Source organism: Nycticebus coucang, chromosome X, assembly GCF_027406575.1.
Source record: "Nycticebus coucang isolate mNycCou1 chromosome X, mNycCou1.pri, whole genome shotgun sequence".
NCBI classification, from domain to species: Eukaryota; Metazoa; Chordata; class Mammalia; order Primates; family Lorisidae; genus Nycticebus; species Nycticebus coucang.
The window spans coordinates 32,336,856-32,361,779 of NC_069804.1; the positions used below are offsets into that span (position 1 = coordinate 32,336,856).

The window sequence follows — 24,924 nt, forward strand, 5'->3', positions numbered from 1 at the left end:
ATGAAGGCTATGTTAACCAGTGTGATGAAAATATTTCAAATTGTATATAAAACTAGCACATTGTACCCCATGATTTCATTCATGTACACAGCTATGATTTAATACAAAAAAAAAGAAAGGAAGGAAGGAAGGAAGGGAGGGAGGGAGGGAAGGAAGGAAGGAAGGGAGGGAGGGAGGGAGAGAGGGAAGGAAGGAAGGAAGGGATGGAGGGAGATAAGGAAGCCAAGAGAATGGAATGTAGTGAGCAAAGGTAGAGTAATAGGAAGGATAGCCAGACAGGCGAGGTGGATGCTAGGTCTTGAGGGGCGTCTTAATGAGGATTTCAGCTGTTCTGAGTGACAGTAGGAACCATACCATCATAAGGATTCTGGAAACTAAGAAGGAGGGAGGGTAGAGGAGTGTGAGGGATAAATCTTACCTATCTGGAATAATGTCTACTATTCTGGTGATGGGCACACTAAAACCCCTGACTTCAGTATTATACAATTCATCCATGAAATACAAACACTTTTATCCTCTTAATATTTTGAAATAAAGATTATAAAAAAGTTAAAAGAATAGATCAATCCAGCTGCTTTATTCAGATGAGATTCAAGGAATGGAGAGAATAGACAGTAGTCATGAACAGATTCTTAAGGAGTTTAAATCTGCATTGGTTAGAGGTAAGTACTTGTCTGTGGAAACCTGAATTTCTTATTTTGAAAACCTTTATATAAACAGTTTTTAAATAAGGCTTAAATCTCTGATATGGTTTAATAGCCATAAAGGATGTCTCTTTAAAAATCATTCACTTAGGACAGTGCCTGTGGCTCATTGAGTAGGGCACCAGACGCATATACTGAGGGTGGCGGGTTCGAACCTGGCCCTGGGCCAAACTGCAACAACAACAACAAAAATCATTCACTTTAACTGATGCTCCATAGGTCTCTCTACCTTCCTAAGTCCTTATTGGTGAAAGGTGTGGGCTCACAAGCCTGGTTATCTAGGTTAAAATCCTGGCATGAACTTACTATGCTCAACAGAGACCATATGACTCACAAAACCTCAATAATAGCCTAAAATATTTGGTGTCTGGCCCTTTAAAGAAAAAGTTAACCAGTTGCTGATGTACAGAAATGGTTAGGTTAGACTTTGTGGCACTGAAAGCCTTCAAGTGCACATAACTATTCCATCATGCAAACATATATCAAAACATTACAGAATACTCCCCAATATGTATAATTATTATTTGACAATTAAAAATTAAATTTTAAAAAGTATGTGGGTACCTGTATTAAATTATCAAACATTAGAAATGAACTGTTTTTCTTTTCAACTTCTTATACACATATAGGTTCATGGAGTTAAATAATTTATAATCATACTTTAAAGTAGAGGTTAGCAAACATTTTCAATAAAGGGCCAGACAGTAACTATTTTAGGCTATGTGGGTTATATGTCTCCTGTCATAACTGGATCCTGCCAATGTAGCATGAAAGCGGACAGAGACAATATGTAAAAAAAAAAAGTGAGCATGGTTGAGTTTCAGCAACAATTTATTTACAAAAACAGATGGAGGGTTGAATTTGGCCCTCCTGGTTTAGGGTAATACTGTGCTGCTGGAAATGATCAGATCAGATATAAGAACATCTGGATTTTAGGCCTATTCATCCACCAGTCGGGGAAAGTCACTTAACTCCTCTGTGTTTTATTATCTTTAATTATCAAAAAAATGAAAAAATAAATACAAATGACAGATAATATAATAAGTAAAGGGTTGACAAAACTCTTTGCCTCTCTGCATAAGAATTTGACCTTCAATCAACTTTCTAGCTATATTCTCTCTGGAAAACTGATAAACTGGGACAGTCACATGTATTAGCAGGCAACATTGCCTCTGATACAATGACCTTGTCTAGTAAATTACACCTTGCTTTGTAATTTATTTTATTTTTAATTTAACTTAATTTTTTTATTTTAAAGTATTATAGGGCTACAAATATTTTTGGTTACATGGATCACTTTTACAATGCTGGAGACATGGTTATAGATGTGGCCATCAGTCAGTTAGTGTTCGTCGTATGCATTAGATAGGTTTTATCCTGTCCCTCTTCCTTCCTCCCCCTGCTTGATTTCCATTGAGTTTTTCTTCCTTCTGTGCACATGTGTGCTCATCAGTTAGTAATGATTTAATAATGAGTACATGTGGCATTTGTTTTTCCTTTCTATAGATACTTCACTTAGGATAATGATCTGCAGTTCCATCGAAATTTTGTAAAAGTCATCCTTCTTCGTGGCTAAATAGTATTCAATGACATTCATATGCCACATTTTGTTAATTCACTCATAAATTGACAGGCACTTTGATGGATTCAATGTATTTGCCTTGTGAACTGAGTTGCAATAAACATTTGAGTGCAGGTGTCTTTTTGATAAAAGGACTTCTTTGTCAGGTACCCTTTAAATGAACTATAAATACTTAATGGTAAATCAGAGCTTTGGCGATTCCCCAAGCGAAATACCTCTTGCAACAGAACATGTATCTTTTATGGACCTTGGAAACTCTACCTGTAGTGTGTGAGACTTCCAGGCCAGAGCTGACCCACACCTCTATGAAGTCCCCTTCCTTTGCACCTGAGCTGCCGTCTAGGTGGGCAGGTGCTGCAAAGTGAATAGTTCATGGATGCTTTACAGACTGCTGTGTGTTTTAATCCTACTGAAGAGAGATGCCTGTTTCTCTCTTCCTGGTAAACTGTGTTCCTATAACCTTCTAAGTGAATTTGGGGCTGAATCTGGTCAATGTCAGCCTTGCTCAGTTGCACTTAAGAAACATTTCTGATGGGTTTTACAATAATTAATTCTAAGACCCACATTTTTATTTCCACAAGTTAGCTGCTCTGAAATTCAGACACATTTTATGATGGCATGTCACAGTCTAATTGGCAGAACTTTTTTTCTTAGTTAAAAATGATGCATATTCTCAATCAGAAATGATAAAGGGGAAATAACAACTGATCCCACAGAGATACAAGAGGTCATCTCTGAATACTATCAGAAACTCTATGCCCAGAAATTTGACAATGTGAAGGAAATGGATCAATATTTGGAATCACACCCTCTCCCTAGTCTTAGCCAGGAAGAAATAGAGCTCCTGAACAGACCAATTTCAAGCACTGAGATTAAAAAAACAATAAAAAAATCTTCCAACCAAAAAATGACCTGGTCCAGATGGCATCACACCAGAATTCTATCAAAACTTCAAGGAAAAGCTTATTCCTGTACTGCAGAAATTATTCCAAAAAATCGAGGAAGAAGGAATCTTCCCCAACACATTCTATAAAGCAAATATCACCCTGATACCAAAACCAGGAAAAGACCCAAACAAAAAAGAGTATTTCAGACCAATCTCACTCATGAATATAGATGCCAAAATTCTCAACAAAATCCTAGCCAATAGATTACAGCTTATCATCAAAAAAACATATATCATGATCAAGCAGGTTTCATCCGAGGGATGCAAGGTTGGTTTAACATACGCAAGTCCATAAACGTTATCCACCATATTAACAGAGGCAAAAATAAAGATCATATGATCCTCTCTATAGATGCAGAAAAAGCATTTGATAAAATCCAGCATCCTTTTCTAATTAGAACACTGAAGAGTATAGGCATAGGTGGCACATTTCTAAAACTGATTGAAGCTATCTATGACAAACCCACAGCTAATATTTTACTGAATGGAGTAAAACTGAAAGCTTTTCCTCTTAAATCTGGAACCAGACAAGTTTGTCCTCTGTCACCTTTACTATTCAACATAGTGCTGGAAGTTCTAGCCAATACAATTAGGCAAGACAAGGAAATAAAGGGAATCCAAATGGGAGCAGAGGAGGTCAAACTCTCCCTCTTTGCTGACGACATGATCTTATACTTAGAGAATCCCAAAGAGTCCCACAAGACTCCTAGAAGTCATCAAAAAATACGGTAATGTTTCAGGATATAAAATCAATGTCCAAAAGTCAGTAGCCTTTCTATACACCAATAACAGTGAAGATGAGAAGCTAATTAAGGACACAACTCCCTTCACCATAGTTTCAAGGAAAATGAAATACCTAGGAATATACCTAACGAAGGAAGTGAAGGATCTCTATAAAGAAAATTATGAAATCCTCAGAAAGGAAATAGCAGAGGATTTTAACAAATGGAAGAACACACCATGCTCATGGATGGGCAGAATCAACATTGTTAAAATGTCTATACTTCCCAAAGCAATCTACTTATTCAATGCCATTCCTATCAAAATACCAACCTCGTACTTTCAAGATATGGAGAAAATGATTCTGCATTTTGTATGGAACCAGAAAAAAACCCGTATACCTAAGGCAGTTCTTAGTAATAAAAATAAAGCTGGGGGCATCAGCATACCAGATTTTAGTCTGTACTACAAAGCCATAGTGCTCAAGACAGCATGGTACTGGCACAAAAATAGAGACACAGACACTTGGAATAGAATAGAAAACCAAGAAATGAAACTAACATCTTACTACCACCTAATCTTCGATAAACCAAACAAGAACATACCTTGGGGGAAAGACTCCCTATTCAATAAATGGTGTTGGGAGAACTGGATATCCACATGTAAAAGACTGAAACTGGACCCACACCTTTCCCCACTCACAAAAATTGATTCAAGATGGATAAAGGACTTAAATTTAAGGCATGAAACAATAAAAATCCTCCAAGAAAGCATAGGAAAAACACTGGAAGATATTGGCCTGGGGAAAGACTTCATGAAGAAGACTGCCATGGCAATTGCAACAACAACAAAAATAAACAAATGGGACTTCATTCAACTGAAAAGCTTCTTTACAGCCAAGGAGACAACAACCAAAGCAAAGAGACAACCTACACAATGGGAAAGGATATTTGCATATTTTCAATCAGACAAAAGCTTGATAACTAGGATCTATAGAGAACTCAAATTAATCCACATGAAAAAAGTCAACAATCCCATGTATCAATGGGCAAGAGACATGAATAGAACCTTCTCTAAAGAAGACAGATGAATGGCTAACAAACATATGAAAAAATGTTCATCATCCCTATATATTAGAGAAATGCACACCAAAACCACCCTGAGATACCATCTAACCCCAGTGAGAATGGCCCACATCACAAAATCTCAAAACTGCAGATGCTGGCGTGGATGTGGAGAGAAGGGAACACTTTTACACTGCTGGTGGGACTGCAAACTCGTACAACCTTTCTGAAAGGAAGTATGGAGAAACCTCAAAGCACTCAAGCTAGACCTCCCATTTGATCCTGCAATCCCATTACTGGGCATCTACCCAGAAGGAAAAAAATCCTTTTATCATAAGGACACTTGTACTAGACTGTTTATTGCAGCTCAATTTACAATCGCCAAAATGTGGAAACAGCCTAAATGCCCACCAACCCAGGAATGGATTAACAAGCTGTGGTATATGTATACCATGGAATACTATTCAGCCATTAAAAAAAATGGAGACTTTACATCCTTCGTATTAACCTGGATGGACGTGGAAGACATTATTCTTAGTAAAGCATCACAAGAATGGAGAAGCATGAATCGTATGTACTCAATTTTGATATGAGGACAATTAATGACAATTAAGGTCGAGGGTGGGGGAAGGAAAAGCAGAGAGAGGGAAGGAGGGAGAGGGGTGGGGCCTTGGTGTGTGCCACACCTTCTGGGGGCAAGACATGATTGCAAGAGGGACTTTACCTAACAAATGCAATCAGTGTAACCTGGCTTATTGTACTCTTAATGAATCCCCAACAATAAAAAAAAAAAATGATGCATATTCCAATCAGTGGGGTTTTAGAAACAGTAAAATCTGGTAGGTGACCAGGCTGTTCATTAGGAGGTCAGGATCAAATGATTTAGTATATGCAAAGGCTACCATTTATTGAAAATGTATTAAAAATAAACACTCTGTTATGCATCTGACATAAATAATCTTAATCTCTCTCTCTACTACAGAGCCTTTCAGCAGACATCATTATCATTTCTCAGGTTAAAAAACTAGATTCACGAAGGGCTGAAAACTTGACTAAGGTACAAGCTACCATATAACAAACCTAAGATTTAAACCTTAGTATGTCTGATACAAATGTTGCATACATAATTACCATACTATACACTTTATAAGTTTAAGTATGGACCAATACAAAATTAGATTTTATCTGATTAATTGCAGGACTCAGAACCTGAACAAAGTAGTTTTGATTAGTATGTGATGTTACTTTAAATCAGGGTTTCTCAATTTCAGACTGCTGCCATTTGGGTCTGGGCAATTCTTGTAGAGGGTTGATTGTGTACTGTAGGATATTTTGTACCATTTTCAGTCACTGTTCACAAGATGTCAGGAGCCAGGAGCACTTTAACCTCTCCCATGGGTGACAGACAAAAATATTTCCATAATTGCCAAATAGCCCTAGAGAAAAAATCACTCCTGGTTGAGAAGCTCTGCACTATTAGATATATGAATGGACAAATGAAAGAATATCCTTCCATTCATGGTCTACATTTTCAGTATACATGAGTTAATCTGACTTCATATGAATACCTTTCCTTCCTTTTTCTTCTATATGGGCAATGCCCTCTGTTCACAAACTCTTTCAAATGCATTACTAAGCATACCATGACCCACAAAATTTATTTGAATATGGTTCTGATGAACTATAACCACAATTACATGTTTCAGTTTCTGTCTGAACTGTTCTTAATAACACTAGATTGAATATCTGAAAGAAATTAGGGAACACAGTGGATTCTATAGAATAGACAAGCACATGTGACAGAAAAGTACTTCTGATGTCCCTCTAAATCATCGCCAGTATTTGCGTTATTTTAAACCAATAAAGCATATTTCTAAGTTATATTCATATGGCAACTGGGTGCAGTTTTTAGGTCTTGACAGAGAATATTTACTTAAAAATGTAAAAGTTATTGAACACTAGAAGTTTCTTTTTAAACATAAAATACCAATTCAAATTTTTTTCATTAAAAACAAAGAGCAGGGCGGCACCTGTGGCTCAGTGAGTAGGGTGCCAGCCCCATATGCCGAGGGTGGCAGGTTCAAACTCAGCCCCGGCCAAACTGCAACAAAAAAATAGCCGGGTGTTGTGGTGGGCGCCTGTAGTCCCAGCTGCTTGGGAGGCTGAGGCAAGAGAATCGCGTAAGACCAAGAGTTAGAGGTTGCTGTGAGCCGTGTGACACCACGGCACTCTACCCGAGGGCGGTACAGTGAGACTCTGTCTCTACAAAAAAAAAAAAAAACAAAGAGTAATTAAATTCTCTGACTTTGTAATTGACACAAATTTTAAATAAAATTAAAATGTTTTGTTTTTTATTTTTAGGTTTTGTAACAAAATTACAGTCATCATCTAACATAATTCTTTCTAAAATTTCATCTAACTGATAAACTCAATCAGATGGGTCATTGAATTAAACTTGTATTTAAAGAAAAAAACCAACAACATAACCTCTGCATTTTCTCTTCTGAATAGCCTTCCTTAATCCTGTACAGGAAACAAAGCAAATACAAGGCTTTCTAAAATCAAGGAAAAGAATACATGATGGGGTGGTGCCTGTGGCTCAAAGGGGTAGGGCGCCGGCCCCATATGCTGGAGGTGACAGGTTCAAACCCAGCCCTGGCCAAAAACTGCAAAAAAAAAAAAAAAAAAAAAAGAATATATGATGGAATAAAGCCCCTTCTTTGTTTCACTTAAAATGTCAGTTTTCATCCTGGATACCAGGTCTTTATCTAGTCCATCTTACTTAATTTTTATATTCTTAACTCTAACAATTTTTTTTTTTTGTAGTTTTTGGCTGGGGCTGGGTTTGAACCTGCCACCTCCAGCATATGGGGCCAGCGCCCTACCCCTTTGAGCCACAGGCAGCGCCCAACTCCTACAATTTTTATGTCTTTAGAGAAATGAGTATTTTCACTGTTCTCGGAAAAGTCATTTGATAAGATTTTAGATAAGGAATTGTGAACTTGTATGTCAGATACATATAATACAGAACTCTATTAGAATCCAAAGTATAAAGAGAACTAGTTAGAGAACTCAGGAAAAGAAAGCAAAGAATTCAATGGAAAACTGGGTTAAGTATATGAAGAATCAACTCACAGGAGGAAAAATATGAATGCCCAACAAACATGAAAATGTGTTCGATCAGGCATATGCAAATATTATTTTAAATAAAGTTTTTCCACTTCTTGCTGCTGGTGGGAAAATAATTTGCAACATATAATAAAATTAAAGTTGTGCATACTTTAATGAGTCAGCAATTCTACTCTAGGTATTCTCACACAGGTGTAAGAGACTTACAAGGAATGTTCTTTCAGCATTATATGTATTACTGAAAAGTTATAAACAATCTAAGTAATTATTTATTTTTAATATAGTAATCATATTGATTATTTGTTCCTATTAAAATCAACAATATTTTTACCAGGTTTTATCCATATTCTAAAGCCCTCTCAAATCTTTGCTCTTATTTTTAATGGTGTCCAACATTCACCTTAACCTATTCATAAGCAAAGTCAATGCCTCTATTCATAACTGACTCACTGAAGACATTAAAGATACCAGAACAACAATGCTGTCTCCAATAAATCTGACTTCAGTTATGATTGGCACACACAGTATAATGTCCTAATCATATCTGTTTAGTTTTGAGTGAAACACAGGAGTGCCTATGCATGCATGTAAGTGTGCATAATTTTGTATTTGTGTTATCTCCCTAATTACGTAAATCACTAATACTTATTACTATGCTAATACCAAAAGATATATTTTAATAAAGGTTGCCATGAATTATTAATTTTGTTTATCACATATTTCAAATAATTTAAAAGACAAAGATGCTTATCTATCCACATTTTCTCTACATGTCATTTATAAAAATTCCCTTAAAAATCTTGAAAACTAAAAGTATACACACATGGCATTGTAATTTCATGGGTCAATAAGTAGAATTTTAGTTGGAGCATACACATTCTTATGAGTGCTTCCATGTTTTGCTTTCCGAATGCTTAACAGAATTATTAATTTCAAAAACGTCAGTCTCATTTTAATAACTAGCACATTACACAGTCAATTGTTTTTATAAGCACATTTTGAGCTATTTAACCTTAAACTTAAAAATTTACTAAAGTAGCCCAAATTTATGATTACTAAATAATTATGGCTGCTTTTATTAACTATATCTTTTGTGCCTCCTTATGATCAGTAATTGCTCAATATTCATTATGTCCAGAGGAGGAAGTGAAGTGTTCAGAATTTGGAGACCCTAGCTTTAGACATTTTAAACATGCAAGCTCTACATTTTTACATGTATTGTTTTGAAAATATAGACCAGAGTAAGTGCATTTACAGTGGACAATAAATTAAACTCTTATTTATCTCTAGGGTGTTTCTTTTTCAAAATAGGTATCAGACATGGGGGTGTAGCTCAGGGACAGTGCATGCTTAGCACACACGAGGCCCTGGGTTCAACCCCCAGCACCTCCAATTCTGGCCAGGTGTGGTGGCTCACGCCTGTAATCCTAGCACTCTGGGAGGCTAAGGCAAGTGGCTTGCTTGAGCTCACGAGTTTGAGACTAGCCTGAGCAAAAGCAACTGTTTTTTCTACTAAAAATAGAAAAACTAAGGCAAGAGGACTGCTTGAGCCAAAGTATTGGAGGTTGCTATGAGCTATGACACCATAGCACTCTAACCAGGGTGACAGCTTGAGATTCTGTCTCAAACACACACACACACACACACACACACACATACACATCAGGCTGGATGCTGTGGCTTACATGTGTAATTCTAGCACTCTGGGAGGTTGAGGAGAGTGGATCTCTTGAGCTCAGGAGTTCGAGACCAGCCTGAGCAAGAGAGAGACCCAATCTTGCTAAAAATACAAAAAATAAGCTGGAAGTTGTGGTGGGCACCTGCAGTCCCCAGCTACTCACGATGCTGAGGCAGGGGGAATTGCCTGAACCCAGGAGTTTGAGGTTGCTGTGAGCGAGGCTGATGCCACAGCACTCTAGCCTAGTAACAAAGTGAGACTTTGTCACAAAAAGAAATATATATATATAAATATATAATATATAATATAAATATACAAATATATAATATATAAATATATAATATTATATAATTAGAAATAATTTTATATATTTTATATAATAATTTATAAATTATAAATATTTATTTATAATTATATATAATATATAAATATATCATATATTTAAATATATAATATATAATATATAAATATATAATAATATATAAATATATAATATATATTGAAGTATTTGGTATCTCCTATAACATATGTATCCATATACAATATATGATATAGAAAATCATACGTGCTATCTATATCACTATATATATTTTATATATCTTAATGTGCAAATGTATGAGTCTATTCCCACTGATATTACAACTCAAAGGAGAGTTGAGAAAAATAAAGGAAAGAAAGATATGAATAAGCAAGCAGCAGATATGTGGCAATTTGGAAGTATTTGGAATTCAAATGTTATTTCTAAGTCAAGTACAGATGACAAAAGAGACAAGTAACAATGGATAATTTTGCCTTACAGAGGATAGGGATATTTATGTAGCACAGATTTGTATTTGTTAATTAGATTCACAACATATTCTTCAATGCCACAGAAATTAATATAGTAAGTAAGGTCTCAGGATACAGAATTGCATATTCAAGAAGAAATATTACTATGGCATTTCTTTTTTTGTTTGTTTTTGAGACAGAGCCTCAAGCTGTCGCCCTGGGTAGAGTGCCGTGGCATTACAGCTCACAGCACTCTCCAACTCCTGGGCTTAAGCTTCTCCTGCCTCTGCCTCCTAAGTAGCTGGAACTACAGGCACCCACCACAACGCCCAGCTATTTTTTGGTTGCAGCTGTCATTGTTGTTTGGCAAGCCTGGGCTGGATTCGAACCTGCCAGCTCAAGTGTATGTGGCTGGCACATTAGCCACTTGAGAAACAGGTGCTGAGCCTACTATGTATTTCTAAGCAGCAAATTTAGTGTACACAATTTGGTTACATCATCATTGGAGAAAATCACAAGTTTATGACATATTTTCTCACTAATAAAGTCTAAGTTTTATTCTGAATTTTGATACATTAAATATTCCTTAAAAATCTTCAGAGCATTATAGTTTCATTAAAGATATTTATATTTAAATTAATTTTTACTTATCACCATATAATTTTTAAGTTTAAATTGGTAGTGTTAGGTAGATAGGAAGGGATCAGGCTCTCCTAGGGAAAAAGGAAAAGGATGGTGGTAGGTGATGGGGGGCCCAGGTCCCATCTTGGTTGCTGCTCACCTTAGTTCTGTCTGGAGCAATTTCTCACATCTGGGGAGGAGGAACCTCCCCACCAGTCTACCAATCAGAACTTAGTGTGCCAACTGCAAAAGGATGCAGAGGACTGTCTAGCCTATGGGCCAAGCTGCATAGCTGCAAAGGTGACTTAGAAAAACCTTAAAGCTAATTATCATGTCATTAGCTTAAATCTACATGAGGTTCAACCCCCATGGCCTTATAGAGATGCTCATGGGAGGTCTGCATGCACACGTAGTAAGACTCCGTGGTTCCAAAGTGACCTCTGAACCAGAAGGTGGGCCCAATTAAGATAGTATAAAACAAAACTCCCGGCCTTGACCAAAGCCTTTTTGCAGGGATAAGGGCTGTCACTGTCTATGGCGAACATATCTTGCTTTGTAAGCTTATATATTGGTCTTGCTCTGTAAACCTACATTGTCTTCCTCAATAAACTTTGTTTCACACTTCCCTTGCTTTGGGGGGGCTGATTGCTTTTCAGCTAAGAGCATGGCAAGAATTAAGGATGCAAACAGCTACCTGAACCCTGACAGTGTAAATTATTGGGATGGCGACTGAACAGTAGAATATTAATGGTTCTATATATGTAATAAAGTGCTCTTTTTAGCATTAAATGATTTCTATTTATTTGTCTTTTCTTTCCCGTTGGAAAATAAGGTCACAAAGATTATGGCCACAGTTTCTTTGGCTTTTGTTTTTCCCCACAGCACCAGATAGAGTGTTCTACCTATAAATACCAGGTCCACCCCTTCTCCCATAACATAAAAATGTAATGATTGACTTTATGCTGCTGTAACTTCTTGGCAGACATCCTTACCCATAACAATAGTCATGCTTGCTTTTAGAGGTATCATAATTATGTATTTAGAATTATAAGTGTTCTCTAGTGGTAACTCACAGATTTAAAGATTCCTTTACTAACTGATGTAGATTAGTAAGCAGAGCGCAGCATTTCCTGAAGAAAATAGAAGTTCACAGCCATGAGGTCAGAAGGACAGACACTCACCAGGCAAACAAGAGACACTATTACAGAGAGCAGAAGGTCATCAGAAAGTACAAGGACCTGCACTGGGATCTTGGGTCATGTATGTCATGTAATTTTCCCTCACCTGTCAACTCAGGTGCCATCTTGGAGAGAAGCAGGAAGAGAGGAAGGGAATCTGAAAGACGGGTCATATCTAAGAGATGCCAACTTATACAAAGAGATTGGTGAACTCTTTGTTTCAGAATGAGCTTTTCCCTCTCAATATCCAAACACAGAAGGATTGTTTATCGAGGAATAAATAAAGAAGCTATCTTTGTGAAAATCAATATTTGATGCTAAGACAACATACCCATACCAATATACCAAATCTTCTTATGTATTTATTATATTGACAACTATTTGCCTACTTAAAAATCCATGACAGGCTCAAGCAGCTAAGGCGCCAGCCACATACACCTGAGCTGGCAAGTTCAAATCCAGCCTGGGCCCGTGAAACAACAATGACGGCTCCAACCGAAAAAATAGCCGGGTGTTGTGGCGGGCACCTGTAGTCCTAGCTATATGGGAGGCGGAGGCAGGAGACTGGCTTGAGCCCAGGAGTTGGAGGTTGCTGTGAGCTGTGATGCCCTGGCCCTGTACCCAGGGTGACAGCTTGAGGCTCTGTCTCAAAAAAAAAAAAAAAAATCCATGATGGTGTTTCTGAAAATGTGATTCTGCACAGCAGTGGCATCAGTGTCACCTTAAAGTTTGAGAAGCATGGCTCTCGCATATAGTAGAACTAGAAATGAATATATAACCTTAGAATTTTAATTCATTTCCATACTCATGGATATAATATTTATCTTTCAGTGTTGCAGCTTTATGAATGGACAGCTCCACGGATACAGCTTTATGAGACAGACAATTGAGAAAGTTGGCTGAATCATTAAAAAAAATTATGATTAGAAAAATCACACTGCTTGAATATTGCAAATTGCAAGTGCACAGCATTTCTGAATGTACATGAAATCCCAACCTGTTTTTTTCTTTCTTTTTTTCTTTTTTTTTTTTTGCAGTTTTTAGCTGAGGCTGGGTTTGAACCCACCACCTCCAGTATATGGGGCTAGCGGCCCACTCCTTGAGCCACAGGTGCCACCCGCAGCCTGTTATTTTCTACCAACACCCACTGCCACCAAGGGTGGTAATTAATACATTCCTTTTGGAAAAATGTTTGGAGAACACTTAGAATCTAAAAATAGATCTGCCATTCAATCCTATAACTCCTCTACTAGGTATATACCCAGAAGACCAAAAATCACATTATAACAAAGATATTTGCACCAGAATGTTTATTGCAGCCCAATTCACAATTGCTAAATCATGGAAAAAGCCCAAGTGCCCATCGATCCACGAATGGATCAATAAATTGTGGTATATGTACACTATGGAATATTATGCAGCCTTAAAGAAAGATGGAGACCTTACCTCTTTCAAGTTTACATGGATGGAGCTGGAACATATTCTTCTTAGTAAAGTATCTCAAGAATGGAAGAAAAGGTATCCAATGTACTCAGCCCTAATATGAAACTAATTTATGGCTTTCATATGAAAGCTATAACCCAGTTATAACCTAAGAATACAGGGAAGGGGGAGAGGAAGCTGAGGGAGTGGGGAGTATGGGTAGAGGGAGGGTGATTGGTGGGATTACACCTGTGGTGCATCTTATAAGGGTACATGTGAAACTTAGTAAATGTAGAATATAATTGTCTTAACACAATAACTAAGAAAATGTCAGGAAGGCTATGTTAACCAGTGTGATGAAAATGTGTCAAACTGTTTATAAAACTAGTGTATGGTGCCCCATGATCGTATTAATGTACACAGCTATGGTTTAATATTAATAAAAAAATTAAAAAAACTGGTACATAAACATAAAATAAAAAGATCATCATTTTGTGAATTAAAAAAAATAAAAGAGGGCGGCGCCTGTGGCTCAGTGAGTAAGGCGCCAGCCCCATATGCCGAGGGTGGCGGGTTCAAACCTAGCCCCCGCCAAACCGCAACAAAAAAATAGCCAGGCGTTGCGGCGGGCGCCTGTAGTCCCAGCTGCTTGGGAGGCTGAGGCAAGAGAATCGCGTAAGCCCAAGAGTTAGAGATTGCTGTGAGCCGTGTGACGTCATGGCACTCTACCCGAGGGCGGTACAGTGAGACTCTGTCTCTACAAAAAATAAAAATGAAAAAAAGAGAAAATTTAAAACCTCCCTTCTTTAACTTCTATTGTTTGTACCCTGTATTCTGCCTGCCAATCAAAGCTATTCCTTGGGCAACATAGTTGGTAAACCAGGTAGTGCATTCATCCACTTAAACAGAAGTTGTTTGAAAACTATTGAAGTGTTCCCATCTTTTCCTCCACACACACTCAGAAAGGGATGACATCCGTGTGTAGGCCAAAGCTTTCTTTAGAGTACATTAAAAATAATGATACCATGGGCGGCGCCTGTGGCTCAGTCGGTAAGGCGCCGGCCCCATATAACAAAGGTGGCGGGTTCAAACCCGGCCCCGGCTGAACTGCAGCCAAAAAATAGCTGGGCGTTGTGGCGGGCGCCTGTAGTCCCAGCTACTCGGGAGGCTGAGGCAAGAGAATCGCTTAAGCCCAAGAGTTGGAGGTTGCAGTGAGCTGTGTGAGGCCACGGCACTCTACCGAGGGCCATAAAGTGAGCCTCTGTCTCTACAAAAAACAAAAATAAATAATGATAATATGACTTCAATGTTCTCCCATAACTTTCTGCAAAGTCTCATTATCTTAACTTGTTTTTAATGGAGTGGAGCAGGGTAAGACTGCTAAGTAAAATGTTAAAATTTTAGTATGCAGTAAAAGCATGATTTTAAGAAAGTATAAAAAGATTGAGGGTGACAAAATGACTTTATAAGGTATATTTGGAGCAAAAGAATGAGCCAGGACAGGATAGTGTAGCTAGAGAACATAGCGTAATATTGGTTGAGTGGAAACTAAGAAGGGAAACTTTTAAATTCCTACTGGCTTTGTTTCTTGTATATCAAGAATGACATTCTTATCGCAAAGAATAAAGCAAATAGCAATGAGAGAATACCAGTACACTAGACAGTTAAAGAAATTATTTATTTATTTTTTATTAAATCATAGCTGTGTACATTAATGTGATCATGGGGCAGTTAAGGAAATTAGAAACCCCCCAGCTGCCCAGAATTCACTCTCTTGATGTAGATGAACATGTCAGTACACTAATAAAACAGACAAACGGCAAACCACTGTAGGTGCTCCTGAAGATTGGTAAGATGTAGTTTAGATTTTCGTAAGAAATTTGTGAGAATAAAATTGAAAGCTTCCAAATAGTTATTTCAGATGGCCTAAAAAAAAAAAAAAAAAAAAAAAAAAAGCAACGCAGCAAGAAGCAACAGGCCTTTTTCAGTTAAAAAAAAAAAGAATTTTGAAAGGAGAGTCAGTTGACACAGGTGCTTTGAAGAGACATACCCTGTTCTAGCCATTTATATTGTTAGATAAATAAGAAAATGAAAGCACACCCATTCCAAATTTTAAAAACCCATATTTATTCTATAATTTGTCATCATGTTGAGCTTCTATCCAGGATTGTGTGCTAAGAAGGGCAAATAACCTTTCCTATGCAATTCAAAGGTTAGTTTTGACATTTTTAGGTTATAACCTTAAGACTAGAATACATTTTTCATAGGAAACATTCATTCAACCCTTTACTGTAGAAAACCATGTTTTTACTCCAAGTAGTAAACTGTATTTGTCTCAGTAATAGAGACGAACAACTAAACACAGAAAATTGGGAAATAATGTAGCAGACAGTGCATAGCAAAGTAAATGAAAATTATTCTGAAGCAAATGAAAAAAAAACCCATACTCATTCAAAAGAAGAATGCAAATTAAAATGGCAATGAGATTTGTTTTTCTTGCTTAAAAGATCGAAAAGATTTATGACACATTGATTAGCCAAGTTGTAGGGGAACAAAATCGTCATACTACTGATGAGGATGCTCTGTGAAGAGCAATTAGGCCACATCTACCAAAATGACAAATGCCATTTTTTCACAGCCATTCTATTTCTATAAACTTATCTTATATTTACAGTGAGTGAAAGGACATGCAGAAAGTTACATTCTGTCATCTTTCAGGAATAGCAAAAATTGAAAACAAACTAAATGCTCATTAACTGAATTCATTAAATAAGTTATAATACATCCTTAGAACAGGAGGCAAGGGTAAAATAAAAAAAAAGAGAGAGAGAAAGCTGTTTAAGTATAATATAGAAAATAATTGTCAGTATATATCATAAAGTCAGAGCAATTCAGAAAAAGGGTTTACAGTATTCTAATAGCTGTTCTTTTTAAGAGGACAAGAGATCAAAGACATACATATCCTACCCTTGGAAGGCTACCTAGGAAACTACAAACCTTAGCAGAATATGGAGAAAGAAACTGGCTGAAAGACAGTGATGCACAGGAGGGGTTATGCCTTTTGATGCTTTTAAATTTTGTACATTACGAAAGTATTCTCTATCAAATCAATTTTATTTTATTTATTTTTTTGAGACAGAGTCTTGCTTTGTAGCCTTCGGTAGAGTGCCCCGCAGTCATAACTCACAGGAATCTCAAATTCTAGGGCTCAAGCGACGCTCTTACCTCAGCTTTCCCGAGTAGCTGGGACTACAGGCGTAGGCCGCAAAGCCCAGCTATTTTTAGAGACAGCGTCTTGCTCTTGCTTAAGCTAATCTAGAATCCGTGAGCTCAGGCAATCCACCTGCCTCAGCCTCCCAGAGTGCTAGGATTCCAGGAGTGAGCCACCGCACTGGCTATCAAATAAATTTTTTTAAAAGTTTAAAAATTAATTTTTAAAAATGATTTATACATTTAAATTTCGTTATACGAGGATGAATTTACTCCCAAATTTATAATAACAAGACCAATACTGCCTCACTGATCGAGTACTAATTAATTCATTTTGTGTAAGACTATAGATGTTAAAATTAGAAATTAAAATGAAGTAAAATATGAATGAAAACAGCTCTACAAACCAATACTTAACCCACACTGTACATGAAATACTGTGATAACCCGTATTATATTCTACTGTACCCTATACTATCTTATTCTATTCAATTTTACCCATTCGGCTGATTTCATAACCTATCATTGGGTCACCAGCAACAATTTTGGGGTTTTTTTGTTTTGTTTTGTTTTGTCTTGAGACAGAGTCTCATTTTCACCCCCAGTAGAGCGCTGTCGCGTCACAGCTCACAGCAACCTCTAACTCCTGGGCTTAGGCGATTCTCTTGCCTTAGCCTCCCGAGTAGCTGGGACTGCAGGTACCCGCCACAACGCCCGGCTATTTTTTTGTTGCAGTTGGGCCGAGGCTGGGTTTGAATCCACCATTCACGGTATATGGTGCCAGTGCCCTACTCACTGAGCCACAGGCTCCGCTGTTCTGTTTTGTTTGAGACAGAGTCTCACTTTGTCACCCTCTGTAGAGTGCCGTGGCGTCATACCACTCACAGCAACCTCCAGCTCTTGGGCTTATGCAATTATCTTGCCTCAGCCTCCCAATAAGCTGGGACCTCAGGCGCCCACCACAACACCCGGCTATTTTTTTTTTTTTTTTTTGTTGCAGTTTGGCCAGGGCCGGGTTCGAACCCGCCACCCTCAGTATACGGAGCCAGCGCCCTACTCACTGAGCCACAGGCACCACCCACCAGCAACAATTTGTAAAATAGTTTTTTAAACTGTCTCCTCTTCTTCACCCCTACTCCTAAAGTCCTAATCCAGGACAACCTTGCTCCTCAGTAACCGCCCAACTACCACCCCTGTTTTGGGTTCTTTGTCCCTCAGATCTGGGAGTTTGTTAGCCACATCTCTTTAGTGGTATCCACTTCTCTCAAAGCTACTGTATAATCTCTTTAAAGTGGCATCCAAGCCTCCTTGTAATGGGCTACCCTTTAATATTACTGAATTTGTTATTTTCCCCACACTTCACGCTACTAATCACCTTCCTATTTGTGTTTTTGTTGCCTCTTTCTTCTGGAACCCTTTTCCGTTTCCACACACACATTTCACTCTATCAATTCCTGCACATCTTTTAAAGATCCAGCTCAAGCTCATATCCTTCAGGAGATAGTCCCTGGATCAAAGTTTCTAAACCTGTGACAAGGGACGGGGGAAAATTCTACTCACTGCAAGGAAATCCTCAGCACTTAAAACCCACGAACCGATCGTCCTTAGCATAAGACGATCAACATAACTGGCATATGTTCTTCCGCTGGTCACCCTGTACCTGAATTACTTCTCCACATTCTGGATGCTCAATTAACAGTACCACTGCCGGCAAATTTCTTAAAAACTTTCACTAATTTCTTTTTACCTTAATCATCACTGATCCCTTGAACAGTACTAAGGGTCTTCCTGCCGTTTCTCGTAATCCTTATACGGATATAATCCTTAGTGCCACCAGGAAGCAGGTCATCACCCTTACTTGCATCAGCAAAGGGGTCGAAAGAGTGGAGGTTCTGGATAGCGGACGTTGGATAGGATTACTTTTCCTCAGTGGGAACGGCCGCAGAAGGCGCAGGCGCGAGGCGGTCTGTGGGAAAGAGCTACCGGAAGCCAGGAAGCTCAAGGGGGTGGGGGAGGCTGCTGAGTCTTCCGCCTGTTTTGTGACTTTTTAATAATGATCATTCTTACAAGAGTAAGTTAAGATAGTTTTGTTTTGTTTTGTTTTGTTTAGAGACAGAGTCTCACTTTATGGCCCTGGGTAGAGTGCCGTGGCATCACACAGCTCACAGCAACCTCTAACTCCAGGGCTTAGGCGATTCTCCTGCCTCAGCCTCCCGAGTAGCTGGGACTACAGGCGCCCGCCACAACGCCCGGCTATTTTTTTGTTGCAGTTTGGCCGGGGCTGGGTTTGAACCCGCCACCCTCGGCATATGGGGCCGGCGCCTTACCAACTGAGCCACAGGCGCCGCCCAAGTTAAGATAGTTTTAATTTTCATTTCCCTGATAATTATTAAAGTTGAACATTTTTCATTTGTTTCCTTGTCCATTTGTCTTTTGAGAAGAGTGTTCGTGTCTTTTTTCCACTTTTTAATGTTTTTTTCTTTTTTTTCTTGATTTGTATGAGCACTTTGTAGATTCTGGATATTAGCCTTTTTCTTTTTTTTTAATTGTTGGAGATTCATTGAGGGTACAAGAAACCAGGTTACACTGATTGCCGTTTGTTAGGTAAAGTTCCGCTGACAATCGTGTATTGCCCCCAAAAGGTGTGGCACACACCAAGACCCCAGCCCCCTCCCTCCTTCCCTCTCTCTGCTCTTCCTTTCCCCATCCCTCCCTCCTTCTTTCTCTCTCTGCTCTCCCCTTCCCCCACCCCCACTGTGTCATTAATTGTCCTCATTGGATATTAGCCTTTTGTTGTATGGATAGTTTGCAAATATTTTCTTCTACACTGTAGGTTGTCTGTTTACTCTGTTGATAATTTCCTTGGTTATGCAGAAACTTGTTTAATTAAGTCCCATTTGTTTATTTTTCTTGTTGCTATATTTATTCTGGTGGTTACTCATATATTCTTTGCCTAAGTCAATGTCTAAAAGAGTTTTTCCTGTATTTTTTCCTAGATTTTTATGGTTTCAGATCTTACATAAAGTCTTCATTCCATCTTGAGTTAATTTTTGTATATGGTAAAAGATAGGGCTACTAGGTCACGTGCTGTGTGGAATGGGATCTCCAGACGGAGAGGACTACATTGACCAGAGCACCTTTGCAAGATGGAACAGGCCCCCTGGGGTGTGGTACGGGTTGGCTGCAGGGTGGGGTGCACTGGTTGAACAGGGTGTGTATGGGGTATGGCACCCAGACATCTGTGTAGGCTGGAGTGGGTTCGTGGCATGCAGTCTGCTCAGACTCAAAGGCCGTGGCTCTGCTGGCTTTTTTTCCCACTCAGGACCTTCCAGACAGTTGTGGTGACAACAGTCTATGTGTCCTGGCAGTGGGCCATAGACACCAAGGGCTAAAGGTCCAAGCTCCACCCAGCTCTTGTGGGAAATGTAGTTAATCAGAATTGGCCAGGCCACAACAGTGGGCACCAGCCCCATGGTATCCTGTTCCACCTAAGGCCACCGGCAGAGGTGGCAGTGGTGGGGCACATGCTCACAGGGCACACAAGTGCTGCTCCCTGCCCACCGGAAAAGGCAAGCACAGGGCAACAGTGATAGATCTGACCCTTGGACAAATGCAGCCTTCCCAGGTTGGGATGTTACAATGGCACCAGCTGCAGTGCTCAGAGCTCCCAAGCCAGCTATCCCTCTTCTCTGGAGAAACACAGCTGCACAACCTACAGTCAGGTCTGTGTATTAGTCTGTAGGCCTGCAGCAGTGGTGAGGCCCTCCCATTCCTCCTGCTGGAGTGTGCTCATGTATGGGCTCCTTCACTAATTACCTTCAGTCCTATTAAGCTGCTCATCTTACCTCGGTCGTCTTCTCTTCACTGGTGTTTCCTCTCTGGAATCCTAACAGTGCCACTTAGACTGTTGATCCAAAGGTGGTTGGTTATAGTTCCTACTTTCGATGCTCTCTACAAGAGCAGTGCTATGCAGGCTGCTTCTAGTTGGTCATATTGGCCCCCTTGTTTCAAAACATTTGTCTTTTTATCTCTGCCTGACTAGTCCAGAATTCAGAAACTCTTATGGAGGATACTTGCTTTTATGGCAATATAATTATTTACACAGGTTCAGTAAATATATGTCATCCTCGTAATAGGACATAATTGAGAAAATGGATTAAATAACCAAGGCTTTGACCAGAATGCCGTATTTGAGAATTATGTGCATAGAATGAGATGTGATCAGACAGTTTTAAACAACTACGGCTGACTTTATGGAGCTAATGCTTCCAAAGCCTCTTGTGCAAACTGTCCTGGTACCTGGCTTACAGAATTCCCAGTCTTGCAGTTGAGTAAGGAAGGTCTTTTCCTAGAAGGCTAAAGAAATGTGAGGTATTTGGGGGAATTTGGAAATAGAATTCAAGCCCAGAACTTGCCATAAGATTTTACCTGAACTACCTATAGATTCACCTGAATTATTCTAAGCTCAACAGACTTTTAAAAGTCCTAAGATTCCATTTTACTAAAGCACGTTATTGAGGTATAATTGACAAAAGCTATACATATTTATGCATATAACTTGATGAGTTTAGAGATAAAGTATACACATGTAAAACCATCAACATAATTTATGCCATTATCTGCAAATTTTCCCTCCACATTGTTTCCTATTATTATTATTATTATTTTGTAATAAGAACACTTAACTTATGATATCTTTTGGCAAACTTCTGAGTATACAGTACAGTATTATTAACTACAAGCACTATGCTGCACAGTAGATCTCCAGGATTTATCTAGAGAATCCTTACAAAAACTTACAGCCACACAAATTTTACTTTTTATGTTATTTTTATTTTTAAAATTTAGTATTCAAAACTTCTTTATTTGTCCCAAAGAAGGGGATGAGTATATTAAAGACTCAAGGTTCTATGAAGCATATCTAATTCTTCAGAAATATACTGATAGCTAGTGGTGCTGTGGTATAAAACATCTCAGAAATACTGGATATTTGAAAAGTCCATAGTTGGTGTATTTCTTGCATCTAATATTGTAATCCAGAGAAGACAGCTTAAACACAGTCTGTAAGTCAAAAATTTTCAGAATATGACTGTCGGGTCGCGCTGTGATGGAAAAATATGTGGTGGTAAATAAAAACTGAGATGAAGACGCATAAAAAGTCTGAAGCAAGGAGAAATACTCAAGTTTTCCAATGGCCTTATCTACATTAATTCAGGACAACTCCCCTTTTGACATCTTGGATAATATTGGTCACAGATTATTTTCATTATGAGAAAAAAGTTTTAATCTCGCCGGTCGATTTGTTAGTAGCATATTTGCTGTAGTGAGTAAATATTCAGATATATGGCAAACATATGTAATTGTTGAATAAATTATATAGTGCTGTGCACAATTTCACGAGGAAACACTGGAGTGGCATGTTAGCAAATGATCTTTGAATATTTCCACACGTATTAAGGTGGCAGTCAAATAGTCCATAAAATGGTAAATGGGTGAAAACCTCTCTGTTTTTTCATGTTTGCCATTTTAAGTCTCTTTGTGATGGAAGAAAGTAGAAAGATTTCACAGAATTGGCCATGTCTATTCTTTTCAATTTATTTCTGGGAGACGAAAGAAAGAAATCTGTGTAACTGGTCACAGTATTGGTTGCACGGTGGGATGCTATTATTTAGTCCTTCAACTATAGGATTTTGTATCCAATCCAATTTAATTGAGAAACAAAACAAATTCTTGCAAAGTCCGGGAGTTTAATGTCTTTTAGATCTGTTTTTCAAATTAGTCATTCTGTTAAGTACTGAAAATTCAAGAATGGTGCTATCCAGAATGTAACAGAGGAAGTACATTTGGGCATTTTGTCTTTGCTGCACCTCTGGATTTAAAAAAATGAGTCTGTCCTTTTATATTTTAGTCAAAGAAGTAGATGCATTTGTCAGAGCAATTTCAAAAGTCATAAGTAGTCAGCAAGATTTGAAAGTCATTTCAAGTAGTCCAAAGCATTTAAAAGTTATTGTCACTAGTCAACAACACACAAACAATAAGAAGAAGTAGTTGGTTTATAGAGATTGTATTTACAATGATAGATGATAGTTTAAGATGGTTATTGATGAAAAATAGTTGGTAACCACATAAAAAATATAAATGAATCTTGAATTTTATGAAATTTTGAAACCTGCTTTTAAGAGATGTTTAATTAAAGCAAAGTTTCTGCTGCATATTTTTTTAAACCATACTATTTGGCCCCTGAAACTGCTGCTGATGGTATGGTTGGAAAAAAATGGGTGGTGGCCCAGATGTTACAAAATAAGTAGGATACGCTCCTTCAGCAGCGAAGTATGGGGCAGGCTGATAAAAGCAAGTTACGTTGTTTGTATTGGGTAAAATATTCTGTTCTCCAAGTACTTTTAAAGCCATAATGGTGATCATATTGAGGGTTTGTCGTCTTTCATGACCCATGAGGCAAACAGTGCTTTCATTTACAACTCCACGCAACGTCATAAGGTAGTCATATTTGCTCTTTTCCTCACCTATAAAATGGTTGCGGAGGTAAGACTCAATTTTCTTTTGCTGTTCAGCAACATCAGGAAAATCAATAAAGAATCTAGAGCACATGTAACGCTCAAGGGTCTTGATTTCTGCTTCACAAGCTGGCTTAAAATCACGAACCAGCAAGTTGCTATACTTCAAAAGGCCACCACCTCTAATCTCTTCGGGTTTTCTGGTAGATATAAGCTTATTTTGCAAATGTGTCATTGCTTCTTTAAAGTTTCCATACATGCTTTCAGCTACTACATCAGGACAGCATTCTTTGGTTAGCTTAACTTTTTTGTCACCATAGAACTCTAACATGGTATCCAAAATAATTTGAAAGGAATCGACACTAAATTCAAATTGCCGTCTCAGTGAATTCACAAATTTTAGCTCTACATTCTTTCCAGTATTATTTGAAAGAGAGATGAGACTCCAACGATCATGCTTATTGCAAACTTTGACCATCTTTTGCACATAAGCCTCTTTCATGGTCTTTAGAGTAATCTTATCCTTTTTTACACCTTTTGGTAAAAAATCAAGTAGACAACCAAGAACTGCATCCTTAACAACCTGAAAATCATGATCAGTTGGAAGGTGAACACGGAAAATAATGTCTAGATCCTTATAACTGATTCCATTACCGCTTGCAAGTACGTAACTTGCTGTGGAACCATTCAATCGGCTATCTCTAACAAGAATTCCTTGCTCTATGAGCTGATCTTTCACAACATAAATAATATCTTTTGGTTTTACCTCCAGTGTCGGGAAATGCCCCCGTCCGTGAATCGGAATGACTTCATCTAACACTTGATCCAGGGTGAAAACTTGCTCCCAAGTGAGGTCGCTGAATCGAATTTCGGACATCGTGAATTCCGTAGATGAAATCGAAAGGATTACTTTCAAAGATGTAACACAGTCAAGTTAGTATAATTCAGTGGCTCCTTCAGGGAAGGTAAGGACTTTCATCTTATCGAATCAAGTCACAAACCAACCAGGAAAGCCTTCTGATAAAAGTCTTTTATCCTTACTGTTTCTTCCCTTACGAGTTTTCACCAAACAGTTCGTTTTGCCTTCGTCTGTTAAGACTCAGGCTCTGAGAACGGAGGTGAAAGGCCGGGAACAGAACGAAGTCTGAGGGAAGCAGTAGGGCGGAAGGTTGAGAAGCGTTCGGTTGTGCGATGAAATAAAGAATAGAAGGTTAAGCGGGTGACGAAAACTGCTGACGCGGGATTAGAGTAGTTGAGCGTGCAGGACGCAAGGGGGTGGGGTGAAGGACGTGAGGGGGGCACGTAGCGTAACCTTTGCCCTGGTGTACTCTAACGCCCCCAAACGTACCGAAGCCACCCTAACTACCACTCCTCGCTGGGGTCATTT

The 24,924-nt window shown here is 38.4% G+C and overlaps 2 protein-coding genes across 7 annotated transcripts in view; both read right to left on the reverse strand.

Moving 5' to 3' along the window:
* DMD (dystrophin) overlaps positions 1–24,924 on the reverse strand; it is a 2,416,375-nt gene that overhangs the window by 832,264 nt on the left and 1,559,187 nt on the right. The gene's annotated exons all lie outside the window — the stretch shown is intronic.
* On the reverse strand, positions 23,242–24,414 carry LOC128577901 (terminal nucleotidyltransferase 5D-like). Its single transcript, XM_053580277.1, has one exon. The coding sequence runs from the start codon at positions 24,412–24,414 to the stop codon at positions 23,242–23,244; it is 1,173 nt and encodes a 390-aa protein (XP_053436252.1).

What these genes read in the sequence shown, in the direction of transcription:
- LOC128577901 (XM_053580277.1), bottom strand. Translation starts at nt 24,414, where the DNA reads ATGTCCGAAATTCGATTCAGCGACCTCACTTGGGAGCAAGTTTTCACC.